The 25,887-nt window shown below is 42.6% G+C and overlaps 3 protein-coding genes across 4 annotated transcripts in view; 2 read left to right on the forward strand and 1 right to left on the reverse strand.

The window, feature by feature from the left end:
• The window catches only part of celsr3 (cadherin, EGF LAG seven-pass G-type receptor 3), a 53,670-nt gene extending 39,154 nt beyond the window's left edge, over positions 1-14,516 (forward strand). Inside the window, exons 20-36 of the mRNA XM_061265591.1 lie at positions 313-508; positions 1,166-1,354; positions 1,436-1,610; positions 1,989-2,156; positions 2,570-2,696; positions 3,351-3,557; positions 4,823-4,997; positions 6,484-6,596; positions 6,748-6,827; positions 6,960-7,086; positions 7,163-7,282; positions 8,077-8,174; positions 8,523-8,614; positions 8,754-8,927; positions 10,035-10,229; positions 10,856-11,897; positions 12,411-14,516. Of these exons, the coding sequence (XP_061121575.1) occupies positions 313-508; positions 1,166-1,354; positions 1,436-1,610; positions 1,989-2,156; positions 2,570-2,696; positions 3,351-3,557; positions 4,823-4,997; positions 6,484-6,596; positions 6,748-6,827; positions 6,960-7,086; positions 7,163-7,282; positions 8,077-8,174; positions 8,523-8,614; positions 8,754-8,927; positions 10,035-10,229; positions 10,856-11,897; positions 12,411-12,438 (3,306 nt within the window). The 3' untranslated portion in view covers positions 12,439-14,516. The remainder of the gene's footprint in view (positions 1-312; positions 509-1,165; positions 1,355-1,435; positions 1,611-1,988; positions 2,157-2,569; positions 2,697-3,350; positions 3,558-4,822; positions 4,998-6,483; positions 6,597-6,747; positions 6,828-6,959; positions 7,087-7,162; positions 7,283-8,076; positions 8,175-8,522; positions 8,615-8,753; positions 8,928-10,034; positions 10,230-10,855; positions 11,898-12,410) is intronic.
• A 742-nt stretch (positions 14,517-15,258) lies between these two features.
• Positions 15,259-19,198, reverse strand: LOC133143602 (uncharacterized). Of its 2 annotated transcripts, none has more exons than XM_061265643.1 (4): positions 18,882-19,198; positions 17,710-17,762; positions 17,468-17,636; positions 15,259-16,908 (listed from the first exon to the last, which is right to left on the reverse strand). In XM_061265643.1, the coding sequence occupies exons 1-4, from the start codon at positions 19,084-19,086 to the stop codon at positions 16,589-16,591; spliced, it is 747 nt and encodes a 248-aa protein (XP_061121627.1). In that variant the 5' UTR covers positions 19,087-19,198; the 3' UTR covers positions 15,259-16,588. The 2 variants fall into 2 exon arrangements, with proteins under 2 accessions (XP_061121627.1, XP_061121619.1); XM_061265635.1 differs by having other exon boundaries at positions 17,468-17,648; positions 18,882-19,195.
• A 200-nt stretch (positions 19,199-19,398) lies between these two features.
• wdr6 (WD repeat domain 6) lies at positions 19,399-25,674 on the forward strand. Its single transcript, XM_061265604.1, has 6 exons — positions 19,399-19,873; positions 20,025-20,186; positions 20,257-22,894; positions 22,961-23,038; positions 24,042-24,158; positions 24,607-25,674. Exons 1-6 carry the CDS (start codon positions 19,762-19,764, stop codon positions 25,541-25,543), a joined length of 4,044 nt encoding a protein of 1,347 aa, XP_061121588.1. The 5' UTR covers positions 19,399-19,761; the 3' UTR covers positions 25,544-25,674.
• Positions 25,675-25,887: the final 213 nt, after the last annotated feature.

Consider the following 25,887-nt stretch of genomic DNA (forward strand, 5'->3'; position numbering starts at 1 on the left):
GCTTTTCTAGCTCCTCCACTGCACTCTGTGCTTTGTTACTGTATTCTCCCCTGAGCATCATGATGCTCCAATACTTTATTGGATCTGGAGCGGTATCATGAAGCCCCCCCCCCTGCACCCCCATGCTCTCTGTTCATATATGAACCACAAACAGAATGACAAAAACAGGCAAACAAAAGGCTTTATTATGTCTTTTTATACACGTTATAGTTGTTCCTCCTCCCTGTTTTTATTGCAATTTGTCTACTTCTTTGCTTTCCTGGTATTCATTGCAATCTTCACACCAAAATGTACTCCTTTGGCTCCTTCTAGAACATCCTGCGGGGCTGCAGTGTGCTGTTGGCTCCTGGAACAGAGGGGCTTTGGCGCGCCCTCGCTCAGGGTCAGAACCACGTTGCGAGCGGTCCGGCTGAATTGTCTGAGTTGCTGGAGCAGTACACGCAGAATCTGGCTCAAAACATGAAGCTCACATATCTCAACCCCGTGGCACTGGTGGCTCCCAATATTGGTGAGTTGAGTGGGACACACATACAGACATGATGGAGCTATACCATCAGTCAAGCACGATAACATTGAGTGGACAGCTTCAAGATGTAAATCCTCACGGATGATCTGCCATGAAATGGGCTAGAATGAATGGGGGACGCAGATGAGAAGAGCTGGCAGCAGGATAGAGATAGATGACGCTCGCATGCACGCACGCACGCATGCACGCACGCATGCACGCACGCACGCACGCACACACACACGCACACATTCATCATTGGAATGGAAGCTTCCATGTACAACGCCTGATGCATTTTAGCACTGGCCTGCCTTTAGATTTAAGGCTATCAAATGAACAAATTTGCTCAATTTTCAAGACCTTAAAATGTTTTTCTATTCCCTTTTTTAAATGTACCTACTATTAACCAAGAGCTATCATTTGGACAAAATTTATTGGAAAATAGAAAATATATGTAATGGCTAATGCGCCTCAAAAACACACCTCTAGCTGGTTGGTATGATGAACATTTGTATTATTCTTTAGTTTTACTGTCAAAATGTACTTTTGACATGACGCATGCTTTTAACATTAACATGGGACTGTGTGTTATCTTCCCTTTGGCTCAAACATAGGGATTTGGTTAAAAAACAACTTGTTTTTGTTTCCTCTGTATTTTAGTCATGAATCTGGATCGGGTGGAGAATCACACCCATGTGCGGCGACGTTTTCCACGTTACCACACAACATTGTTTCGTAGTCAGGCTGTGTGGGATCCATACACCCATGTAATACTGCCTCCCGCTGCGCTCATGCCACAACGACAACAGCAACACAACTGGAAGGAAAAAGAGCGTACCGAGAAAGAACGTGAGAATGCACGCATAAATATGACGAACTGCGAGAGTTGCCGACAAAGAGAAAATACTAACCAAGAGTTCTCTCTCTCAGACGTCCCTCCTTCTAACGCTGTTCAAGCCACAGTGAGCATCTCGGCCAATCAGACAGAGTACACTGCAGCTCGGCGAACAGTTGAACCGCCCATCACAATTGTGATTTTGCTCATCTACCGAAGTCTGGGCGGGGCACTCCCTCCCAAATATCACACGGACAGACGAGGAGTGAGGTGAGAGTTCACGGCCTTTTCACACACTGTACCTTTAATGAAAAAAATCTATATTGCGATATAGGTATTTAAAATGATCTGTCACTGTTTTGGGAGAAATTTTATGCATCAAAAATATCAGTTGCACTAATGGTATTTAGAATTGGTATTGCTGACTACTCAAGAGTTGAATACTCATAGTGATATTGGTATGAAGAAAAGCGGTATCAGACATCCCTCATAATGGGAAATTCTTGATAGTCTTGGCCTACAATATTTACCTGTCAATACAAAAAGAGAGTTATCATGAGAAAATTTCAACCTCAACCTCTAGATAGGACTGTAAAAGATGGGCTCACTGAATGAGGTCATTAACCCTACACTCTCTTTTGTTTCCAGACTTCCTAGACACCCAGTCATGAACTCCCCGGTGGTCACCATCTCTGTCTACAACAATCAAACTTTTGTGGGCGGACATTTGGACCAGCCCATCTTACTGGAGTTTAAGCTACTAGAAACAGCCAATCGCAGCAAGCCGCTGTGTGTGCAGTGGAACCACAGCAGCCAGTCAGTTCACAATTGTTTGTAATCGTAGTTCAGTTCGTTATACAATATACTATCTTTATTTAGCCTTTCGAGCAGTGGTGGGAAAAGGTTTGTTCTCAAAGGCCAATGTTGACTTTTTAAAACAGTTTTGCCTATAGTGATTTGTAGATGAGGCAAAAAAAAAGATGTTGCTGTGACTTTCGGCTCTTTTTTTGCCTCCATGCTGTATGCCGTTAGGAATAACCAGAGCTGGCTCGTAGGCCGTATTTTACCCTCCTCTGCTTTAGAAAGGTTTCTTTAATAATGCTGATATTCAGAAAGGACATGCTTTATTGTAAGGTCGCAGATTCAGACGAACAATAAAGATAACTTCATATAGTCATCATGTAATGTTTATCTTCTCTCATGGATGTTTTTGTTCTGTGGCCCTGCAGGTGTGAGATTGGAGGCTGTTGGACAGTAAGGGACTGTATGGTGGTATACAGGAACACGTCACATGTCCGCTGTCAGTGTCAAAGACTGGGCACCTTTGGAGTGCTGATGGACAGTTCGCAAAGAGAGGTTTGTGATACGTACACACTATTATGTGGTCTCAATCACATGGTGGTGCAGCGGAATCCAATAAGCTTGAAATCAATACTTAACAGGCTCTGGTCTTTGTTTTGAATTTTAAACTAAAGCAAATATTGTAAAAAGATCATGTGGTTTGTTACTGTATTGTGTTTGCAATCTACTGCCATTCTAAGCGCTATTTTTGTCTAGTTCACAGATCATGATCTTATTTATATCTTAACATCTATTTCTTAAATGTTGACAGATTATTTTGTGTCATCATTTGACAGGAGAAGGCTAAATACTGTAGATTTTTCTTATAGATGCTCTCAAACCTCAGATTTAAGATATACTATAGCTTCACTTGCTAGCTCTTCTGCATCACAGTGCAGGGCTCGTGGGTCCGATCCCGGCCTCTGGCCTTCCTACGCGGTGTTTGCATGTTCTCCCCGTGCCTGCGTGGGTTTCTTCAGGGTGTTCTGGTTTACTCCCACATTCTGAAAACATGCATAGTCTGTGAATTGACCACTACAAATTGTCCGTAGGTGTGATTGTGAGTGTGAATAGTTGTGTGCCCTGTGATTAGCTGGCAACCAGTTCAGGGTGTACCTTGCTTACTGAAACGTTACCCACTGATTTCCTTTTTGATGCTTTCACAAGCAGCAGTTGGAGGGCGATCTGGAGACGCTCGCTTTGATCACGTACTCCTGTCTGGTGCTGTCCATGCTGGCTCTGCTTCTCACCGTCCTGGTCCTGTCCTGCCTCCGAGGTCTCAAGTCCAACACCAGGAGCATCCATTCCAACACGGCGGCGGCCATGTTTTTGTCTGAGCTTGTCTTTCTACTGGGTGTCAATCAGACTGAACAACAGGTTGGTCCTTGAGTTTCTCCTGCCTAGTTTGTGTTAAGCAATCATTCTAGCTCACTCTACTTTGTCATTATCTAGGTGACTTCGACATGTAAAATGTAAAATACAGTATGTGGAGACATTTCAGTTTGCGTTAATTCATCTGTGTTGTGACTTGTCAATTTTGGCATCATTCCTAACTTGACTTGCCAGATGGTTTGTTTCACAAATCAGTCTGTAAAACAGCCTTGACAAACATTTTATGCAAATGGTGTGTCTGTCACATACACTAGAGGCCAATGCAGTTATCAAGTACGGTACATGAGTAAAGTACAAAATGACAAGCAGCACTTGCTTAAATCACTTAGGAAGAAAAGTTCTCAAATCTGGGAATCATTTATTTTTACCAAACATCCCAATTAAGTAAAGATGAATAAATATTAACATTACACTCAATCTTTGTTTTGTATGTTTTTAATCAGACCTCTAAATTGAATTTGTGAAAACAGTTTTTCTCTTTTTTGTCTTTGTCTATTTATTGGTGTCTGATTGAAAGTGAAATACAAACCATGCCTCTACCTTTGGCACACTGCTGATTGGGCAACTATTTCTCTCTACAAACTGTACTCTTTGTGTATTATTGCAAAATACATTATTATGTTATCATTCCCAGCCTGAATTTTATAGTTCTAAAACATTTACTTGCTCACTATGTTGTTTTTTTTGTTTGATGGTAATTTTCTCATGTTTATATAGACCCCGCAGCTTTTGCTCTGCGCTTCTATTTTCCTTCCTGCCATTTTAATGATGCCATATATGCATTTGTGTTTGCATTTGTGTGCAGCAAGGTATATCTTGCTTTCTTACAGAGGAAAGGTTACTCATGTGTGCTCACTCTGCATGAAATCTCATTAATTAAAATGGTTAATTCCAGCTATACTACCCTATGTGCTCTCTCAATTAATGTATATTATGCATCATGCTTAGCAGAGCGTGTTAGTTAGTGCTCATCGTCATTCTGCTATATTTGCTATTTCTCACACTTCTACTGTCAAGTCCATCCCTTTTAAAATAATATTGTCAAGGGGAATGTTTTTACTTTTATTAATCATGCTAACTCTCGCTGGCCTCAATCCAAGATGTCTGCCCAACACTAAATCTATTGGCAAGATTTTGTACACCTCTTTTTCATGTATATCACTCACTCTCTATCACTTCATTCGTTCCATCTTAACTTGGAGCCATCTGTCTCACCTTGCTTCTGAGTCACCCTCCTTCTCCTCTTGCAGTTCCTGTGCACGGTGGTGGCCATCCTCATGCATTACTTCTTCATGTCCACATTCGCCTGGATGTTTGTGGAAGGCCTTCACATCTACCGCATGCAGACTGAGCAACGCAACATCAACTTTGGCGCCATGCGATTCTACTACGCCATCGGCTGGGGCGTGCCGGCCATCATTACCGGTAAAAAACAATGCCCATGCGCATGCTTACAGTTTCTGAATTTTAGATACGTGACCTTTCATTCTTGTATAAATCAGAGAAGGCGTGTTCAGGCTTCAGTAAAAACTATGTCTAATGTATTTGCTTGAAATGCTTGGTTTTTTTCAAAGGCAAAGTTCTCAAAATTGACCAATATAACCAATGGTGAGGCGTTCTAAAACTACATCGTAATGGAGAACCGAAAAAATACTGTATTCTGATTCAGATTTTCAATACATAGTTCACACCATAAAATTATTTTAAGTTCATTTGTGCACTTCTTTATTCTTTGGAAAAGCAAAAAAATATGCGTTGGAAAAAAAATGGTGCTGTCAAATGGATCAGGTGTGAAATTGCTTTTAATTCAGACCGATGACTGCATCCACATTGGTGTCAATTCGTTGGCAATATCCTATACGTGCAGAAGACGTCTGCAGCAGCTGTCTGTGCAGATAAGGTGTCCTATTGCCGTTTGGGCGGAATGTGTTCCACTGACACTTTTATCTCAGCAAAGGTAAAACCTGAAATGGACACATATTTGGTTGTCCATCAGTTTTCTTCACTGTCACACGTATACACGTGCAAGGTGAAACAAAATAAAATTGCACAATCCTTTTTAAAAGTTACCAATTTCTCAATGAATACAAGAACTTGCAGACTCACCTGTGGCGGATGTCTTGTGAATTAGAATATTTTAACATTTTATCATTTATTTTGGTTTGAAATATTATTAGCTAAAAATATTATCATACTTGTATGCATGTTGAAAAATCTAACTTGCAATAAAAGGTGCACATTTGTATGAGTGTATTGAAGTATAGCACACTTATCCTTGCTGTATATAAAGATTCTTGTCGCTATGAACATCAAAAACATGTACATGTACAGTACATGCACAGTCTACAAAACAGCAGAAAAAAATGGCTTGCTGTGCTCTAGAAATGAATTGATGTTAAATAAAAATTGTGATTTTGGGGTGGATTTTACCACATCCGTAGTATGAATCTCTCAATAGCTCCACACAGTTTGTCTACATAACCATTGCTGTATATGTCTGAGTTTCAATTCTGCTATTACTGTCCTCAGAAAATCAACATACCCCGGCATTAAGACCATTTCTGTTCATTAGTCCGCGAGCACTTATCCTCTTCAGAACTAATTTAATTACCTTTATTTAATAACTTGTGCATGCACAGTTTATTGAAATGGCAAATTGTGTTCACTGCTCATGGGAAAATGATGCCCAACGTATTAGAGCGATTTCCTCGAATGTTTTTTTTTCCGTGTGGTGAAGTTCGCTTCAAACGTAAACATTATTACATGATGTAGAATGTTTCAAATGGCTCTTGCATATATTTGATTGTTTTTGGACAGCTAAAGCAATTTAGTGACTGTTAGAAATGTGTGTTACAGATATCTAAACTACATGACAGTTGACCTTGTCCACTTGTGTGTGTCTGAATTGAAGGTTTGGCTGTTGGCTTGGATCCCGAAGGTTATGGCAACCCGGACTTTTGTTGGATCTCCATCTACGACAAGCTCATCTGGAGCTTTGCTGGTCCAATAGCCATCGTTATACTGGTAACTTTTTCACATTTTTTTTTCCTTCATGGTTCCCCCCCCCCCCCCCCAAATAAACATTCTTCTTAAAAGATCAATGTTCAACACAGTTGTCTCTGCTTCTCTGGCTGCATACATGTGACTACATGTGCCTTGCTGTCCCTCTGTCCAGATAAATGGAGGCATTTTCATGATTGTCGCCAAGATGTCTTGTAACACTTCTCAGAAGGAGACCAAGAAACTTCCTGTCATGTGAGTATGGCACCATGACAACAGACAGACAGTAACATCTTGAACTTTTTGTAGAAAGTTTATATTTCAGTTTAATATCTATAAAATCTGTTGTTGTAATGCATTTACTATCCAAGCCGTTTCCCTTTGCAGTGCAACCATCCGCAATGCGTTCTTGCTTTTGATGGTGGCCACCTCTACCTGGCTGTGTGGTTTGATGGCTGTCAACAACAGTATCTTGGCTTTCTATTATATCTTTGACGTCCTCTGTCTAGTGCAGGTATGATCATTCTGCATGATGAGCGTACTGGGCTCCCATGTCAGGTCCCGTTGTTTGAACTGGTTGTTTCTTCTAGGGTCTGTCAGTGTTGTTGGTCTTCACTGCGCTCAACTCTGAGGTAAAGGAGGCTTGGAGAATGGCTTGTTTAGGAAAGAAGAGTCCTGGAGAAGAGACGCCAAGACCAACATCTAATGCTGTAAGTTACACTGCATCATAGTGGGAGAGGTTCCTAATGATTTGGGTTTAGTTTCAGAAAGCGGTCCAAACACTATTATGAACGACAACCACGTTGACAAAAATAACAGCAGTAACCCACTTTTCGATGACCTAATAATTAGGACAACTGAATTCGTATTTTCTTGGTATAGGATCGCAAAGTTTCTGATGTAATTCAATTGTTGGGTTTTATTAGATGATGCAATTATACCCAATGATGTGTCCAATGAGGTTATCATTATAAAACCTGTATAGGCTAATCTCATCAATGAGGTTATTTACTATTATAAAATCTGTGTAGGCTAATCTCATCAGATGCACTGATTTTGCTGTGCTAATCCACTCCATCAATTTTCCCTTCCATCTCCCCTGTCCTCTCGCTCTCCTTCTGCCTCCGGGATTCGGCACTGACCCGGATAAAATAATATACAGCCCTTCCCTGCATTGTGTGTGCATGCGTGTGCGTGTTAGTGACAATGTAGTTCAACCTTTAACTTCCATCTCCGTCGCAAGGCTCACTGTAAAATTTAAAACGACTATACAGTTTTCACCTGCAATTAATTCACACCTTGTAGAACCTTGTCTTGAGTCTTAATTGCATCCAAATGATATCCTAATTGCAGGTACATTTCAGAATTAGTAGAAAATCGAGCGAGAAAAGCTGTTCAGTACATCTAAAATGTGTCACTTCCTCCTTCCTCCTAGGCTTGTTAACATCAACTGTAGACTAACAAACCCTTTTATGTTCATTAAACGTCAGTTTTTTTGTCTCAGACACAGAATCCCTATCACAATGCTTCCCTGCTGGAGCAGAGTGGTCTACATCGCATCACCCTGGGAGCGTCCACCATTTCCTCCGTCAGCTCTGCTAGGTATAAAAGCACACAAATACATCATGCAGCATACATACAGAAATAAAATTAAAAAAAGAGTACTGCTTCCTTGTATACTGGATATCAGGCAGTGTTGCTTGAGGGAGGGAATTTTGAAACTCCAGCCATTAAAAGCCTCTTGTCTGTTTTGTGGGTCAGTGGGGTAAAGGGAATACACATCGAATAAAACAGTTTCTCTACCGAATGTAGAGCAACCCTAATGTTGCCGGGAGTGGCTTTTTCTTTCATGCTGTATTTATGTGGATGCTTTCCATTAGTCAGCATGAGTAAACACGCAGTACTTGTGTCTCTAATGTGTAGTAACTCCTCCCCTGGTTTGCCTTACAGAGAGAATCTTTTAGCGCGTCAAACTCTGGAACAAAACATCGTTCAAACCGGGGCAACGGACTTGGATGTCGCCATGTTCCACAGAGATGGAGGTAAACAAGCCCAAAGCATTTCAATTAGCATAGGTCAACAAATTTCATTAATGGAGTAAAGACACACTCATGCACCAGGTTGGGATATTTGTTTTTGCTACAAAATTCTATTTATTTTCTGTCTTCCCCTTCCTAAAAGGTGAGGATTCTGACTCTGATTCCGACCTCTCCATGGAGGAGGAGCGCAGTCTCTCCATACCATCATCCGAGAGCGAGGACAATGTCCGTCTGCGCGGGCGCATCCAACGTCGTTTTAAGCGCTCCAATCACGGCGAGCGTCTACTCACAGAGCCTTCCAACAACGGTACCAAAGGTGGGCATATTGTCAAATACACACCTGTACTGTAACTGCCATCTTCCTATGTTTTTTATTTTACGCCTCTATTTCTTGCAGTTAAAAATCGGTCGATTAAAGTGTTCTTCCTACAGAACATGTTTTTTGCCAAAGGTTTGTCTGCGAGGAATGAGAAAAGGGCATCGAAAAAGAGACTAACAATCTATGAATCTAAAAAAACAAATCAATGTTAAGCCCAATAAGCCATCTGGGTTTTCTCTTGACCAAAACCTGTCAGCTATATAGACAAGCATGTCCAGGATAGCGGTGATCCAGGAGAATTTCAATCAATTCATCAATGAGAAGGACCGTGACATGATTGAGGGAGGGGATTATTTTACTGAAAGGTCATTTTCTTTGAAAAGATGCTATCACATCTGTCTTGACGTAACATTAAAGCTGCCATTGATTTGGCAGAGTCGATAAATAGATACCATTAGAAGACCACAAGAAGAATACGGATAACTAAGACCAACCACATCTGTTACAAAGAACATTAAAGTAGTCAAACATGACACAATTGTTTGTTTAGTGACGGCCCTAAACTTTATTTTAAAAACAACCCATGAATAATGTACAGTATTTAGTCAAGTATATGGTCATCAGTGCAATGATATGATTCACATTTAAACTAATTTTAGCGCTCTGGTGAGTGTTTTTTGAGGTTTCAAAAGTGGTATGCTTTTTTTCACAAAAAAATGATTTGAAGATACAAATGGATTTATTAACATACTGCAGGTTTTTTTTTTTTACAATCATATGTGCATATCATGTTTTTTTTCTTTTTTCATTTTCATTGACTTACAATATTTGAGTTTGTGTACACCTCTTTTACATTTTAAGCGCTTGAGGGTGACTTAACAGAAGGTTGAACCACTTATTGTGTATGCCACAGTGAATAAGTTGTGTTTTTGCCTAATGGACACTTTAAATTTCCCGTTTTAGTACTCTTAAAATGAATGACTCAATGAATGAACGAACAAATAAAACGGATGACTGAATGATTAATTCATGTAAAATCTGTTGTTTTTCAATTGTATCGATAAAGTAACCAGACCCTGACTGATCAATTGTGGTGTGTGACAGATCTGGATGGCAATGACCTCCTGTCCTATTGGCCCGCCTTGGAAGGATGCGATAAACACACCCTGCAAAAGTGGGGCTCCGAGCGCCCACTTGGCGCAGACGACAGTAAGGATGCAGCCAACAACAACCAAGCTGACGCAGCGCTCACCAGCGGCGACGAGAGCGGCCTAACGCAGCCACACAGGCACCGCAAGGGTGAGTTCAATCACGCGTAGGACGCGAGCCCGATGTCAGGGTTATGACAAAGCTTCCCAAAATAAACAGCACGGGTAATTAACAATATCACTTCATGTTCGTGTAATCCCTCTGAAGTAAAATAGTAAAATACAGACTCCACCTATGTATTTGCAGTTAGCTATTTACAAACTGACTTAATTTTTTTTTTTTCCGTGGAACCTTGTCTCAGCTCAGCGCTTCATCGTGTAGCTGTTACAATTTTTCACCATTCATAGCAGGGCTCAATTTATAGTAATTTTCTGTAAATGTGTGACGTCAGCGTGACAAAGCAAATTTGAAATGTGTATCTACTGGCAGCCTTCTGCCTCTGGAGCCGGCAAACTTGTGCATCAATGTCATCCTGCATCAGCCACCAACACACAGGAGAGTGTGCCGGAAAAATGCCGTTCTTTGTGGCCAGTGTGTAAAAAGGCTATTTTCTTTTAACAGTGTGATCTTAATTTGGGACTTCCACAGGGTATATTACTAAAACCCATTGCAGTGATTCACAAATTGTCCACCTTGCTAGAAAATAAGAAAAGAAAATGCTACATATGTTTGTATTTCTTCTTCGATTCTGCCCTCATGGCTCTCATGCTTTATAGGTATCCTCAAGAATCGTCTGGGCTGTCCCCCCGCCCTCCAGGGGCTTTCATCAGTGGGCCGGGGTGCCAGTGAGCTCAATTGGTATCGCACCTCAACCCTGGGTCACCGAGGTGTTCCTGCGGCATCTTACGGTCGCATGTACTCTGCCTCAGCTGGTGCCGGAGGGGGTACGGGCTCCCTCTCGCAGCCAGGTTCTCGCTACTCATCCAGGGAGCATCTGGACTCACTGGCCCGGAGGCAGCTGTCTAGGGATCCTCTCGGGAGGCAAACGGTCGGGGGCTCGAGGGACCGGCTGGACTCTCGGGGATCCAGGGACAATCTGGACCTCTTACCCAGGAGGAGAGAACTGGGCCAGGGTGCAGGGCTGGCAGGGTTGGGGCTGGATCACCAGAGAATGTCGTCATCCAGGGAGAACCTGACCTCCTCTAGGGACAGACTGGACAACCATCATTCTGGTACCATCCACGCCTCGCGAGAGGACTTGAGGGGAAATGGGGGCGCTATGGGCGGCGGCATAGAGGGAAACTTGAGCGGGTCCAGATCTCAGTTGAACATACAAACTCGGCGACAGGCTTCATCTCGAGAGCACCTGGCAGGTGCACTGATGAGCAGTAAATCGAAGGAGCAGCTGGAGGCCAATGGAGTGTCAGCGCAGGCTCAACCCTGTCGCGAGTGGCTGCGCTCCCTGCCGCCCCGCCAACCCTTGCATCCCGACCAACCTCCGCCGTCCTCCCCGCCTCCGCCCATCTCGGAGGAGCCCCACCAGGAGCCCTTCTCCTCGTCGGATCACGGTCGAGGACGCCTGGACTCTTCATGTAGGTACCCCGGTCAGACGGCCACGCCTGGCACGGGTGTGAACCCTCTGGGGAGGCAACCTTCTAGCGAGCACCTGGATATTCTCTCCTCTATCCTTGCATCCTTTAACCCCTCTGTCCTCACACCTCCAAACGCTGCCTCCAACCCTGGGTCCAATGGCCCCTCCCCCTCTCTGCCGCAGTCTGCCACCTCCCACAGCATATCAGAAGCTTCCCCTGACTCGGAGTAAGTGTCCTCTTCATTTGTCTCAACACGATGTCCTTTAACCAAGCATATAAAAATGATGTCTTATTTTGATTGCACACATTTTCAAATGATTGCAATGACAAAATTAATTGATTAAAATGTACACAAAATGTGAGTTTCATTCAAAGAAACAAGCGTAAGGACAGAATGTTTGATGTTCTCCTCATGTTTCCGTGGTTCTTCAGCTCATACCTCTCACATTCCAAACATTTCGTGGCTCCTTGAAGACTGTAAATTGCGCATTGATGTGACCCTATTGTTTCTCTACATCTACCATTAATGAGGAGGCACTATACATGAAATGGTGTTTTAAGTTTTAATTGTATTTCTTATATTGAACCGATTATTCATTTGCTTTAAGGCAGCATCACAGCATTCATTGGTCATTTTTAAGGCAATTATCAATATTTTATCAAATATTTTGTACAAAAAGAACATCTAAAAATAAAATCATTTGCAACTGAAATTAATCTGATCTTCTTTCCATCTCAGAGCGAACAGAAGCGAAGGACAGTCTTGATGGCAGCCTCAGTATTCCTCGACGCATTCCGAGAACAAGGTGAACCAGCGATGCATTGGAGGACTAAAATACAGCTTTGGACACAGGTGACTTAGTGTGGGAAAATAAGAAGATGCCAACTTTGATGGTCCAGAGGACAAAAACTGTTTACAAGATATCGCAGTCAGATGTAGACCGAATCCATCTAAAATCGGGGAAAAAACTGTACATACTAAAACATTTTTATACATTTTGTATCTTTTTCATTGGAGACTAAGCTGTCTCTTGTGATGTTTTCTTTTTTGTAATGTTCGTGTGAGTGAGGTTTGTGCGAGTGAGCTGTATTTCATTCACAAAAAACATATCTCATCTAATTTGCGTGGTAATTGCAAATGCCATAATAACATCTGATGAGAAACCGCAAGACATAGTTGGAGGGAAACTATCAGCATCGGTGGGTGATGTGTAAATAGACCGTTATCATTATAAGTGAAGAGATTTGAATGGAACGAGATGATTGTAGGGTGGGAGACAATGTTGAGGGTGCCACGTGAGGTTTCAGGGTCTGACCATTAAAGCTCCGTCACAAGTTGTAATGAGATTGTGATGTTTTGTGATCAAAGTTCCGCCGTTAAATGAATGTGACCTTGTCGTCTGTCGACCTTCCGTGCCTGGGCCGTATCCGTGTATGCGCGGCGTCACATCCTCAGTGGGTGAGGGTTGACACCAGCCTGCCTCTCTTCAATGTGATTCATTATAAAAAACATCAATTCATTACTTTGAGTTATAATCTGCATTATATTGAAATGTGTAGAATTAAATTCAAATTATAATAATAATTTAAATATGCGTAATTAACGGAGCGTGCCTTCTCGTGACACGTGACAACGTATTCTTACATTAGCCAGATAGCAGGTGAAGCCGAGGGCTCTTCTGTCCCTCACAGGAGCAAAAGGACTGAGTCTGCACAAACTCAAACGAGCTCTCGATTAATTTCGAGACATTTAAATGCTGAATTGCATCATTGGCACGATTCCAACACACTTTCTTTCACCATCTGCTGGACTCCTGCACTGAAATTAAATCACTCCTAACTGCCATACAGGATAATGACCACGTTTAGTGTAAACAAGTGGACTTAGATTTGGCCTATCAGTATGAGTAGTTCAGCTTGCTGCCAAGAGTATTAATGAAGTGAGGGAAAATACTTTCCTGCAATTTGAACTTCTGTCTGAAGGCCGGTTTTGTCTCCTACCCGGTGAATTCTGCACTGCGGCTGCACCATTTGCACAGAAGATATCAGTTGTATCTCTACGGGCTTTTGAGATGCAGCTCTGTTTCATCATAACAGCCACTGCTGTTCTCACTCCTGCAGGAGGAAGCACAACCCTCACAAATTATGACTTCTTTTCCCCTTCAAAAAGCTACATTGTACTGAGAAGCTAGGACACAAATGTGTACATCATCATCATCATAACCCTAACCCTTTGATACGAAAATGTGGTGGCATTGTACGAAAAAGCAAAACACTTCACAGACTGCAAAATAACAAAGTTAGACTGACAATATTGGGTGACGGATCGTGATGGAAGTTTTTGTGCAACCTTCCACTGTACTTAACACTCATGGCGATACTCTTCAATGGTATTTGCATCCATGCAAATCAAACTTTTAGTTAAATTATTAATTCTTTAGAAAACTGCATTGTACGGCTATGATGCCAACATCATCTTCTTCATGGATGTAAATATTGTCGAAAGTGATCATTTCCGCCCCGCCCACCCCTTCCTCTCTTGATTTGATGCAGATCCAAGGTTGACTTTGAATTATATCTGTTTTGTTTTAATGCAATGTTTAGGAATACACAATTACAGCAAGGAGGCAATATGGTTGAATCAAGAACAGAATTTCTCAGAACGACATACGAATGAGGCAGCAATGAACGGCAATGTCTGTGATGCATTTGTGTTTACAACGGGATGCCACATTCCCTGCACTCAGCAAGCAGATTGCGGCATGAAACCATCACAGTTTCTGTTACCATGGATACAACAGAAATTTGAACATTAAAAGAAAAAAATTATATACAGGTTTTTTTTGTGTGCGTGTGTGTGTGTGTGTGGGGGGGGGGTAATACCTGATCTGTGTGGGTCCATTATATGATTACTATTTATTAAATAAAAACAAAAAGTCTTTCTGGAATCTAATAATGAGGGCTAAAAGTGTGACAGCAATAAGGAGTTTGGAGCTAATGTTAGAATTTCTTTAAATCAATGAATTGGCCTCTCAATATTTACAATAAGGGATGAACTCAATTTGACCACGTAAGGCACTGGTATCCAAACTATAGCATGCGGGCCATTTGTGGCTTGCCTGGTTTTTAGTGCCCCGTGGCATAAATAAAAAAAAAAAATATTTGGCATGACCTGCAATGCTATTAAAAAAAGGTATGTGGGTGTGAGCAATAGTTAGAAATGTGGTTGTTGGAAAAGTGGGCTATATGAGCGATATACCAAATATATAGTAAAATGCCACTATAACTTTTAATAAAAGTTTTCTAAAATAATGAAATATATTTGGGGAATAAAACTATGGTGATAATTTTTGTTTCAGAAACAAAAATGGTTCTATTTGGATCTATTCTAGTGGGCTGCAGGGTCGCAGGCCAATCCAAAACTAACAAAAAAAATTGCCTAATCTTACCTTGACATAGCCGTTTTTCAAAATGGCATTGCATTAACAATTGTACCATGTTTAAAAAGTTGTATTGAAAAAAAATAATTAGTTCCACCCTTACATGTTTCTGTATGCAGACCTCTGAGGAAAGAGTTTGGACACCTCTGCTGTAAAGTGGATTTATTCATTACATTGGGGTCTTTTTGGTTGTTATTGGTACATTTCAAAGTTATACATGCACATACAAGCCGCAATGTGAGGCAAGGTTGTCCATATAAGGGTGCTGGCAGAAGCAAATATGATGCGAGTACCACAGGCACACGTGACAAAAACATATACTGCCATGCAAAACTTGAAAAGCTCTTCAGTGGCTTTTTCTGGCTGTCCTGTCTGAGGAGAGTAACTCACACATCAGAGAAAGCGTAGAAATATGATTTTGGTTAACTTGGTAACAACTGCATTAGTGCAAGCAATTTGGATCCTTGGAAAAGCAGAATGGGTTGACCAAAATCTTTCAACGCATTACACTAGCTAATTACTATTTTGTCTAAGCTTATTAACAAACTAGCATTAGCCAGCTCATTAGTGTGATATCGTGAGTTGGGTTGTGCCACAGATTGATTGTTGAGACAATAAGTCCTTGTTTTAGGATTCTGTGTAATATTTCCAAAATGAAATATTAGTACGTAATGGAAATAATCTGTTCCAGGATCGAAGTCTCACCACAGGCAATAGAGTACTTCAAGAAACAATTAAACATACTTAACTGCCATACACATTGCAATTTTATCCACTGCATTTAGGTTCTAATACTGAATTGATCATCAGGGGCAAATTCCAATGTAAAGGTCCACTGAATCCAGAAAACTATGTTGATATCGTTTGAAGACTACTTGGGTGCCATCGTCAAGATTGCCACAATTTGACCCAAGTTATTATATGGTAAGCATATCTGCCTCACAGTACTGTGGTTCGGGTTTGAAATCTTGGCTTTGGGTTTCTTCTGTGGAGATTGCATGTTCTTTTCTTGCTGATGTGGTTTTCTGTGTACTCGAAATTCCATCAAAATGCATTTTAATTCAAGATACTAAATTGATCCAATAGTGGTTAATGGTTGTTCATCTATGTGTGCGTTGCTATTGATTGGCTACCAATCAAGGGAATACCCTTCAGTTTGCTCAAAGCTGGGCTGGGCTCCTAATAAGGGTAGGGAAAAAAAATGTATGTATGGCTGAATTTTACTCATAATTTACTTTATCTGAGGTTTGAACTCTCAGACTTGCCACCTTTCTGGTGTAGCTCACTTAAGAAATAAATAATAATAAAAAAGCGGGCCTGATATCGTAGCTTCCTCTACTCAAGCAAATGTTCCCCTTGTGCAGGATAGACTGATGAAGCGAAGAACAGTCTAAGCATTCAGGTACAAAACCATACATTAAAATACTTCGAGGGCAAGTGGGACAAGCGCTTAAATGGCTAAAAGTAAAAACTTGGCTCATCCTGTGGGATCGGGGCTTCTCTCTTCGTCGCTGGTGTCGGGGGAGGATGGCGGCACAACCTCTCCCATCCTCTTTAGTTTGGCCTTGTAGTAGTTCTTCTTCATCCTGAAGGCTTTCACCTTCTGGCGAGCTGCTCGTGTCTTCTCCCTCACCAGCTCCTGCTCCCACGCCAGCACTTTCATTCTGTTCTCCCACTCCAGCAGCTTCATGTGCTGCTGTTGCTCCAGGACTTCTGCCCTCTGTTGGTGATCCGCCGCTTCCTGTGTCCGGCCGCCTGCCTGCGGGACGAGACGCTGGGTGACAAAGCCGGAGGTCCCTGGGAGAGGGGGCAAGTAGTCAGCATACAGACAAGAGATTTCCCCCTAGTTAAGGAACAATGTGAAGTGAATGAATTGGGATCAATATGTCACCATCATAAAGTCTTTATTAACTGTACAGCAGGGTGATAAATCACATTTGTTAGTCATAAGTGTCAAGTCTTAACTTTAAATTTTCATGCATGTCCCCAGTTAATGTGGCAACAATCAAGCAAGCCAAGTCACGTCTCCACTAAATTTCAAACAAGTTGTAAGTCAAGTCATTTTTTCTTTTTTTAAAACGGTGCCTTGACTTGAGAGTTTAATTTGTTCGGTGACCACAATCATAATACAAATCACATCTTTTGCGACTACCATCTTGATTTTTGTTTACAATTCAAAGTTTAAAAAGAAAAGTCCGGCAGCATTTCATTGCTCGATAAACAAGAGAGTTGGCTCATTTGTAAGTCAAGGCACCACCATAAATTCAAACATTCACCACTTTGCACTCAGTAGCTGTTGCTATTCTCTCTCCCCCGATGTACTGTAATATTTGATTTGGTATCAAAGTGACTGTACCTGCTGCTGTAAAGTAGGCAGCAGGGAAGGATGCATCCTGCAGCTCAGTATTGTGGAGACTGGAGTTTGACACGGGGCTGTGTTGCGGATCTGACCAGTCGTTCCCTGGTAGCCTATCCAGGTTGTGACGTTGCAGGCAGATAGCCACGTGGTCCTTGCTGTCTTCAGTCTGTGCATCACACTGAGGTGAAAGAATACTTCATCTACAGTTTTGGTTAGAACAATTGTTTTAAGGTAGTTACCCGATTCAAGCTGCCGTTCATCTGCCCTGCAGCATTTATCATCCTCAAGTTGCCTGTTTGACAGAACAAGAGAGGAGGAGCGCAAATAATTGTGTTTGTGGAAACCAGTGGGCAGAGCACGTACAACACGCCCTACAAGAAATAAGACTCTTTACTATTATACTGAATTTACTATAGTACTTTTACAAATACTGTAAAATACAGTATTAATATAAAGCATCTTAATATCTTGCGCCACAATGAGACAATACTCGATGATTGAAATTTGGTGACCTGCTGAAAAATGCTGTATCAACACATAGTGATGTATCAGAAATTGCATGGGCACTTGCCAAAGTAAGCAGAGCTGCAAATGGTAATGTTTTTGATAAACAGCACTTAGTTGATTGCTCCAAGACACAAATAGCAAAAATACGCAAAGACTTTGCTTTTGAAAATATTCACAATTGCCTATTTTGATCAATACAATACATACTATCACCCCAAAACACTTTAATATAATTTCAAACAAATCTTACAACAATACCCCTAAAAACAAATGCCTTACAAATTTTTTGATTTTCATAAAACTTCACCTGTGTGCACGCACATGCGAGGAAGATTTTCTCTAGGAATACTAAGATATTAAGTCTTTGGTCGGAATGTATCACTTCTTTGACATCAATTACTACTTTCCTTTTCACCAGAACTTTGGTGCCATCTTGTGGCATCTTAGGACATTACATAATGTGTAGAAAAGAAGAGAACTGTGACTATAGTGTTTATAGTAAAGCATGTGTGGGTAAGACTTAACTAATTTTTGATTATTGAGGGTATTGGGGGGGGGGGGGGGGGGGGCGTGCCAGAGACAGTTAAATTGCACGTGTTGGCTTACTAAATGCCCGCTAGATGGTAGTGACCTATTAATTAGCACTGACTAGTACTGTTCATTGACAGCACAGCTTGTCATTCACGCACCATATCTGAGATGAAAAAGATACTAATTATAATATACTCATAATGCCGTGTAAACCTTAATTTAGCAGTTTCATCGTAGAATAACAACTACGCGTAGTGTCGTGTTTGTGTGGCAGTAAGCAGCATAATGACACGCCGAGAATGCACGTAATTATTTTTGCACAGGATTGTTTCCTCCCGTCTGTTTCCTAGTTTGACATGTGAAGCTTATCTACCTTCCACAAGCTTGCGCACCGCCGCTTTGTGTCCAGCTCCCCCTGCGTGGCTGGTGAGAGCAGCCTCGCCCATGGTCTGAAGTTTAATGGATTTACAACAGGCCCGACATCGAGCGAAGTGAATGTCATGGGTGTCCTTAACCAGCCAGTCTTTGTAAGCCTCCTTGGAAAGCCAGGACTCCTGAAATTTGCACTTCCCAGGCATGGTCGAAGGAGAAGTTAGCTGGAACGCTATTCCACGGAGCTTCAGCTTCTAACGGCGCATTTAAGTTCACTCGGAAAGGGGCAATTTCTCATTACTGCTTCACTGCGCCATTTAATATTTGTAGACTTTTATTAACCCTTGCATTATCAATGCAGCGATACTCGCCCATTTAAACATTATTCAGTGTCGACCTACTCATGACCCACTCATTTAATTCATTGAAAGTCACATCGGAGTGGCATTTACTGTTGTTGCTTATGAAACTATGGCTTTACTAATCCAGTTTTCAAATCAAATACGAAATCCACAAAGAATGGGGGGGAAAGTGTTTTTTGTAAGAACGTGCCGCATAGGGATTATAACGACTCTTCTGTTTTAACCGAACATCCTTAAAAGCCTCACCACGCAGTCGACCTCTTACACGTGACTCATTGCGTCCAATAGAAATTGAGCTTCAGTATTTCCAACCAGTCAGCAAGCAAGAACCCCTGTGAGAAGTCTGATTGGCCATAACGCGGCACAACACGGAAGACGGAAAACGATCACGCTGGAAACTTGAAAATATAAATATTTTGAAACGTCTCCTGTCTATTCTCAAGATACCTTGTGGGCAAAATGCAAACCGTAAACGTTACTTTTTGCAGTCTCACATGAATTAACTCATGCTTAAGCAAGATGTCAGCGTCTTCAAAATGCTCCACTCAAGATCACTTGAAGATGGAGACAGCAGCGTTAGTGGCCCCGGTCACAGCTCTGGAATTCTTCCAGGACACGTTTCTACTCACAGGTAGGCATTCCTTCCATTGCACAAATTATTATTTTCCTCCTGCAAACCTCTGGTGTCCCTATACCTTTGTCCCCGATGTATTGCGAAACTCCAGCATTTAAAAAGAAATGTTTTCTCAGTGCAAATGCAGTTCTAATTTCATTGTTGTCAGGTGAGGGTCCAGTGTTGACGGTGTACAATCTACTGCCTGAACCTAAAGCATGTACCTCAGCACCGGTGCTTCAACAGCACCGCATCCACGGGATAAGACCAAGACTCTTGTCGACTGCTTCACAGCAGAATTCGTTCACAGAATGTTGCGGAGAAACTAAAGGTAAGCTAAACTTTTATGCTTTGCATTCATTACATCTGATGACCACAATCCCCCTCTCCTCACTCCCCAGACCTGAGCGCCACACTTCAACCCAACTCCTATGATCTAGCTGTGTTTGGAGGAAAGGCAGTCAGGCTTGTGAAACTACATTTGGATGTCTCTGCTGTGGAGCCTGTGCACTTGGAGATACTGAGCCCCCTTGTAGAGCTCCAGGACTGGGCTCTTGATATCCGCTGGCTATGTGAAGATGAGCAGTCTCTCCTGTGTGTGGCTGTTGCCCATAACGGTGCCCTTCTCCTAGACATCAGCTCAGGGAATGCCTTAGTTCAACGCTCGTGTCTGGAAGGGTGTCTACTGTACTCTGCCCTCCTTGTGGTGCACAAATCTTGGGCAGATACTGTTCTGATAGGAGGGACCGTTTTCAACCAGCTGGTTCTCTGGAAGCCTGGAGGAGGAGAGAGTAATAAAAAAGCTCCGGTGGAAAGGCGTTTGCTGGGACACACCGGTGTTATCTTCAGCATCTCTTACCTCCTGGAGAAAGGATTGCTGGCATCAGCTTCCGATGACCGCAGTGTCAGGGTGTGGGCTGTTGGTGCTTTAGGGGGCTCTGGAGGGAACTGTGGTGACTTGAAGCCAACATGCTTAAGGGTGCTTTTTGGACACCAAGCAAGGGTCTTCTCAGTGTTCCTCTCCCCAAGCAGAGTGTTTAGCGCTGGGGAAGATGGAACATGCTTAATTTGGGACTGGGCTGGAGTTGGGACAGTGCTTCGCGCTTTGAAGGGACATCGAGCAGGTGGTATTCGAGCGCTGGCGGTCGGTGCGAGAAGAGAAGACACAGGCAGATGGGTGGCAACCGGGGGAGCGGACGGAGGGGTGAGGTTGTGGAAGGTTGAAGACAATGAAGAGGAAGACACTGCGACAAAGACAATAACAGACTTGGAGTTCTCTGGTCAAGGCATGCCTAAAGTAGTTTGTGTCACAGAAGGCGAAGCTCACACTGAAAATTGGAACCAGTGTAGGATTGTGGTTTGTACTGACCAAGGATTTGTTTACCAGTACGGTGCCGGGCGCTGGGAGTTGTTATGGCAAGGTTCTCCTGAGTTTCAGTCCTACTGTGTAATGGAAACTGTGGGCTTTAGAGTGAAAGACTCAACAAGCAGAGCTAATTTATGTGCTGTTGGGAGCCTGAGCGGAGTATTAGAGGTCTTTCTCATCTCTCATCCTCACAATAGCATTGTCCTCCAAGCTGGATCAGGAAAGATTCACAGTCTTACTTGGCAGCAATGTGATCCAAATGTGTATTTGCTAGCGTCAGGTGCTGAAGGACGAGTCCATCGCTGGTGTATTGGTGTGAGCTTCAATGAGACAGGTACTCCCTCTCTCTGGGTAAAATGCTGCCCTGCATTTGCCCTGCCTCCTTGTGCCAAACGTTGGCTGACGGCTGCCGTGCGCCTCCCTTACAAGTCAAAGCGGGCTCTGTGGGTGTGTGGAGACAGAAGAGGGTCCCTGCTTTTGTTTCAGGAAGACCAGGAGCAGGTGTGTGAGAAAGAGACAACTCAAAGAAGTCATGAAAGGGATGGAACACTGATAGAGACAGAGAGGGGAGAGGAACACAAAGGCCAGCCGTTGTCTCCACTAAGCTGCTTGTTTGGTGTCCATGGAAAACAAGGTGTCACATCAGTCTGTGAATATCAGGGACTTCTCTACAGTACTGGGAGGGATGGCTGTGTGCGGATTTCCAGAGTGCATTACGTACACAAAGAACAAGATGAGCGAAGTGGTAAGGTCCTTCAGCTGGAAGTTCTGAGAGTCCAGCGGGCTTGCAAAGGTATGGAGTGGCTGGAAAGGGCTTTGATCATGGCACCTCACAACTCTGCGGAGAATGGAGTTCGAAATGAATTTGAAAGGCTAAATGTGATCGAGGAGGACCAAGAAGAAGGGTTAAAGCTAGAAAACAAGGGAACAGAAGCCCGCTTTGTCATTTTTGGCTTTCATGCCACCCAGTTTGTAGTTTGGGATCCGGTAAAGCAGGAGAGGCTCTTAACGGTGCCTTGTGGCGGTGGCCATCGCTCTTGGAGTTTCTGGCCGATCCACAGTGGAGTTTGGTCTGGATACGGGGCTCTGGTTTTCATCAAGCAGGGGTCCGTCCTGGCTTCCGAGCCCCCCGTAGGCTCATCAAGTTGGTCGGGCAGGGCAGCGTGGAATGAGGGATGGAGCCTGAGGGAGGGCATACATGGGAGGGGGATCGGGTGTGTTTGCCGGTTGGGGAGCATTTGGGTTCAGAAAGACTGTACAGCAGACAGAGCAGGAAGATTGAAGTCGGATGGGGTTCAAGTTGAGGAGCAGTGGGAAATGATAGTGACCGGTGGAGAAGACACAAGCTTAACAGTTTTGGCCATACACCCCAATTCTGGTAGCGTTACAGTCCTGTCCGTTATTACTGACCACATCTCAAGCGTACGCGCCATGGTGGCGCTTCCTCATCAAGACAGACAGAGATTTTCTACCCATGCCCAGACCCTCTCCGCGCTTTTGATATCAGCCAGCGGGCGAGCTCAATTACAGTGTTACCGGTTGTGCCTCGGCTGGAACAAGGAGAGTCTGGCTCCCTTCTGCCAGGTGGTGCAGGTGGCCAGTCACCGATTGGATGAACACTGGGAGAGGAAGAGGAACAGACACAAGATGGTGAAAATGGACCCGGAAACGAGGCAAGTCACAAGAGCATAAATTACTGTAAAAACTGCTACTGTAACATAATGGCCGTGCGTTTTCAGATACATGTCCATGGTGGTGGTTGACCACAACTCAGATGCTGTTCTTGTGGCTCTTGCCTGCAGTGACGGTGCAGTCAGGTTAGTAATGTTGCAACAAATATTGTACCAGAGCTCTGATCAGTGCTTCTCAATTACACTACTGGTCAAAAGTTTGGGGTCACTTTGAAATTTCCTTGTCTTGAATCTTCATCAGGCCTTTCTGATGGGCGTCTGTCACTAACCTAGGCCTGTCACATTTTTTAGAATGATACGGTCTCACAGAGACTATCATGCTAAATCATTATATTGCAATATTTTTTATGCTGTTGATATGATAAAGCATCTTAAATTACGTACCTATATCCTTGTCAAGAGCAAATAATAATTGTCAAGACTATTGAACTTTATTTATCCAAGATCTTACTTATTTTTAAATGACATCATTATTAAAGTGCAGCTCAACCCTGCACACTGTTGTTTTGTTAAAGTCCTGCCATTTTTTTCCATGTATAATGCGCAAAATTTAACCAATTTATTGTCCTAAAATCTGGCGTGCGCATTATACATGGGTACATTTATATATATATTTTTTAATATAGCAAGACACGTCAGCTATATAAAGAGGCGAGAGTTCAGTTCTCTACCTAAATGCGTATTACAGGTAATATTTTATTTCACAACACTTCGCCTTCTTCCTTTCTTCTCTGCTGTTCACTTCAAACACGCTCCATACAAACACAATGCTCTCGTATCAGACGCTTGCTCGATCACCTGCTTGTTTGCTGTCACAATGTACCCTACACAAATCCGAAACATTTCTTCGCTATCGAGTTTGCTAGCGCATGTGCAGTGATACTGACCGGCAAAATAACATCCGGTTGTTCCCAAAGATGATCTTTTTTCTGAAATAATTTTACGTTTACGGACTTAAGTAGGAGTCAAAATTTGGGTGCGTATTATACATGGGTACAGGCTTTTTTCCAGCATCGACATGCCATTTGTAGGGTGCGTATTATACATGGGGGCGCATTATACATGGATAAAAACGGCATTTGTTTTGAATCAATGTCAGTTCCTCAATGCCATTGCTCTCTTTTTTTAGATTGTTCTCCGTCAGTGAAGTGAAACACCAAATCGATTTGGCGTGGGAGAGGTTTTACCACCAGCGGTGTGTGCTCAGCGTTGCTACCTGTAGCCTACAGGATGTAAAAGGCAACAGGTAGCATTTTGTTTCTGTCTTTCACACCTGACTGTTTTTACAGTAATATAACTCATGCTATAAAAAAAATGTCTGTCTTTCACACCTGACTTTTTTTAGATTAATATAACTCATGCTGTAAAAAATATAAATGTAAATATTATGGGGAGGGATTTGTATCAAAACTATCGACACAAATATTACATCCACAATTTTCATATGTTTCACATCTCTAAATATACACTACAGTTCAGAACTTTGGGGTCACTTAGAAATGTCCTTATTTTTTTAAATAAAATTGCTATTTTTTTCCCCAATGTTTTAAGAGGTTACACGCACACACGCACGCACACACAAACCACATGGTGTATTGGTCTGAGCATTAACCCCTTTTATTCATTCATTTCATTCATTATTCATCATTTTATTCATTATTAGAGTTGTGACAAATGTTTGTAATTTTTCGCAGGTACATATTGCTATTCAGTGCTGCGACTGATGGCAAGATTGCAGTGTGGGATGTGACCCAAGAAACCTACAGCACGCTGAGTGGTTCTCCAACTGCGTTAATCCCCTGCCTCACCTTAACCGCCCACCAGAGTGGCGTTAACTCACTGGCTGTTTGGGTACAGACACAAGGGCACCAAAATGGTGGCTGCCTGTTAACCATTGCGAGCGGCGGGGATGACGGGATGCTGATGATGTCCACCATTAGTGTGGACTACCTGGACAATCATGGCACGACTCTGGGCTTTACACAGGACCAGCCACAAACCCATCTTGGTCTACATCTTCTCTCCCAATTAAGTATCCCTTTGGCCCATGCAGCCCCTCTAACTGCCCTTAAGCTCCTTAGACCAGGCCTGATAGTCAGCACCTCTTGCGATCAGAGAGTCTGCCTGTGGGAGCTCTGCAGTACTTCCATCAACCACAAAATGGTGCTGTGCTCCCATGTTGCTGATGCTGCAGGACTTGCAGTGTGGGAGGACCAGGTAATGGTGGCGGCGGAAAATGGAAAGAGGACGGCCGAATCTGAGGCTGATGAGGTTTGTGGAAGGACAGAAGGTCAGACGCATTTAGAACGAACAAAAGGTAACGCCGAGGGGCTGGGTCATAAGGACCAGGAAGATGGTGGGTCATGGGATAAGATAGATGACTTAATTATGAAGATGGATGCAGAAACAGAGTTTGGCAAGAATATACATACTAACAACCAAAATGTAGATGAGACAATCACAGGAATTGCTTTGAGATCTTGTGACGAAAGGGAAGGGACAGAAATTACGGGATGGGTGTTGGTCTGTGGTCAAGGCTTCCAGCTTCTGCAAATTCAAAACAAAGACACTTATAAAGATGTACAGCTGCATGAAAGGAGGAGAAGCGAGAAGGACAAGAGTGCACAGTAGCTTTACACGGAAAATTAACATAAGGCCACCAAGAAGTGGTTGTTTTTGATTGCACATCCCGCAATCATTAAAAGCATTGATTGTATGTTATGATTACACACTTTTAAAAATAAAGCTATTTTTGTTTTGTTTCTTAAGTCGTCATTTATGAGGCAGCTGCAAAGAATGTACTTGAATGGCTCAAGACCTGATGATAAAGGACAAATGGCTCTTGTGTACTCAGTGGTGTATTTTAGTTTTTAAATATGTACGTACCGTAATTTTCGGACTATAAATCGCGGGGGTTTTTCATAGTTTGGGTGGGGGGCGACTTATACTCAGGAGCGACTTATATACATATATGT

The sequence above is a fragment of the Syngnathus typhle genome, linkage group LG2, assembly GCF_033458585.1.
Source record: "Syngnathus typhle isolate RoL2023-S1 ecotype Sweden linkage group LG2, RoL_Styp_1.0, whole genome shotgun sequence".
NCBI lineage: Eukaryota > Metazoa > Chordata > Actinopteri > Syngnathiformes > Syngnathidae > Syngnathus > Syngnathus typhle.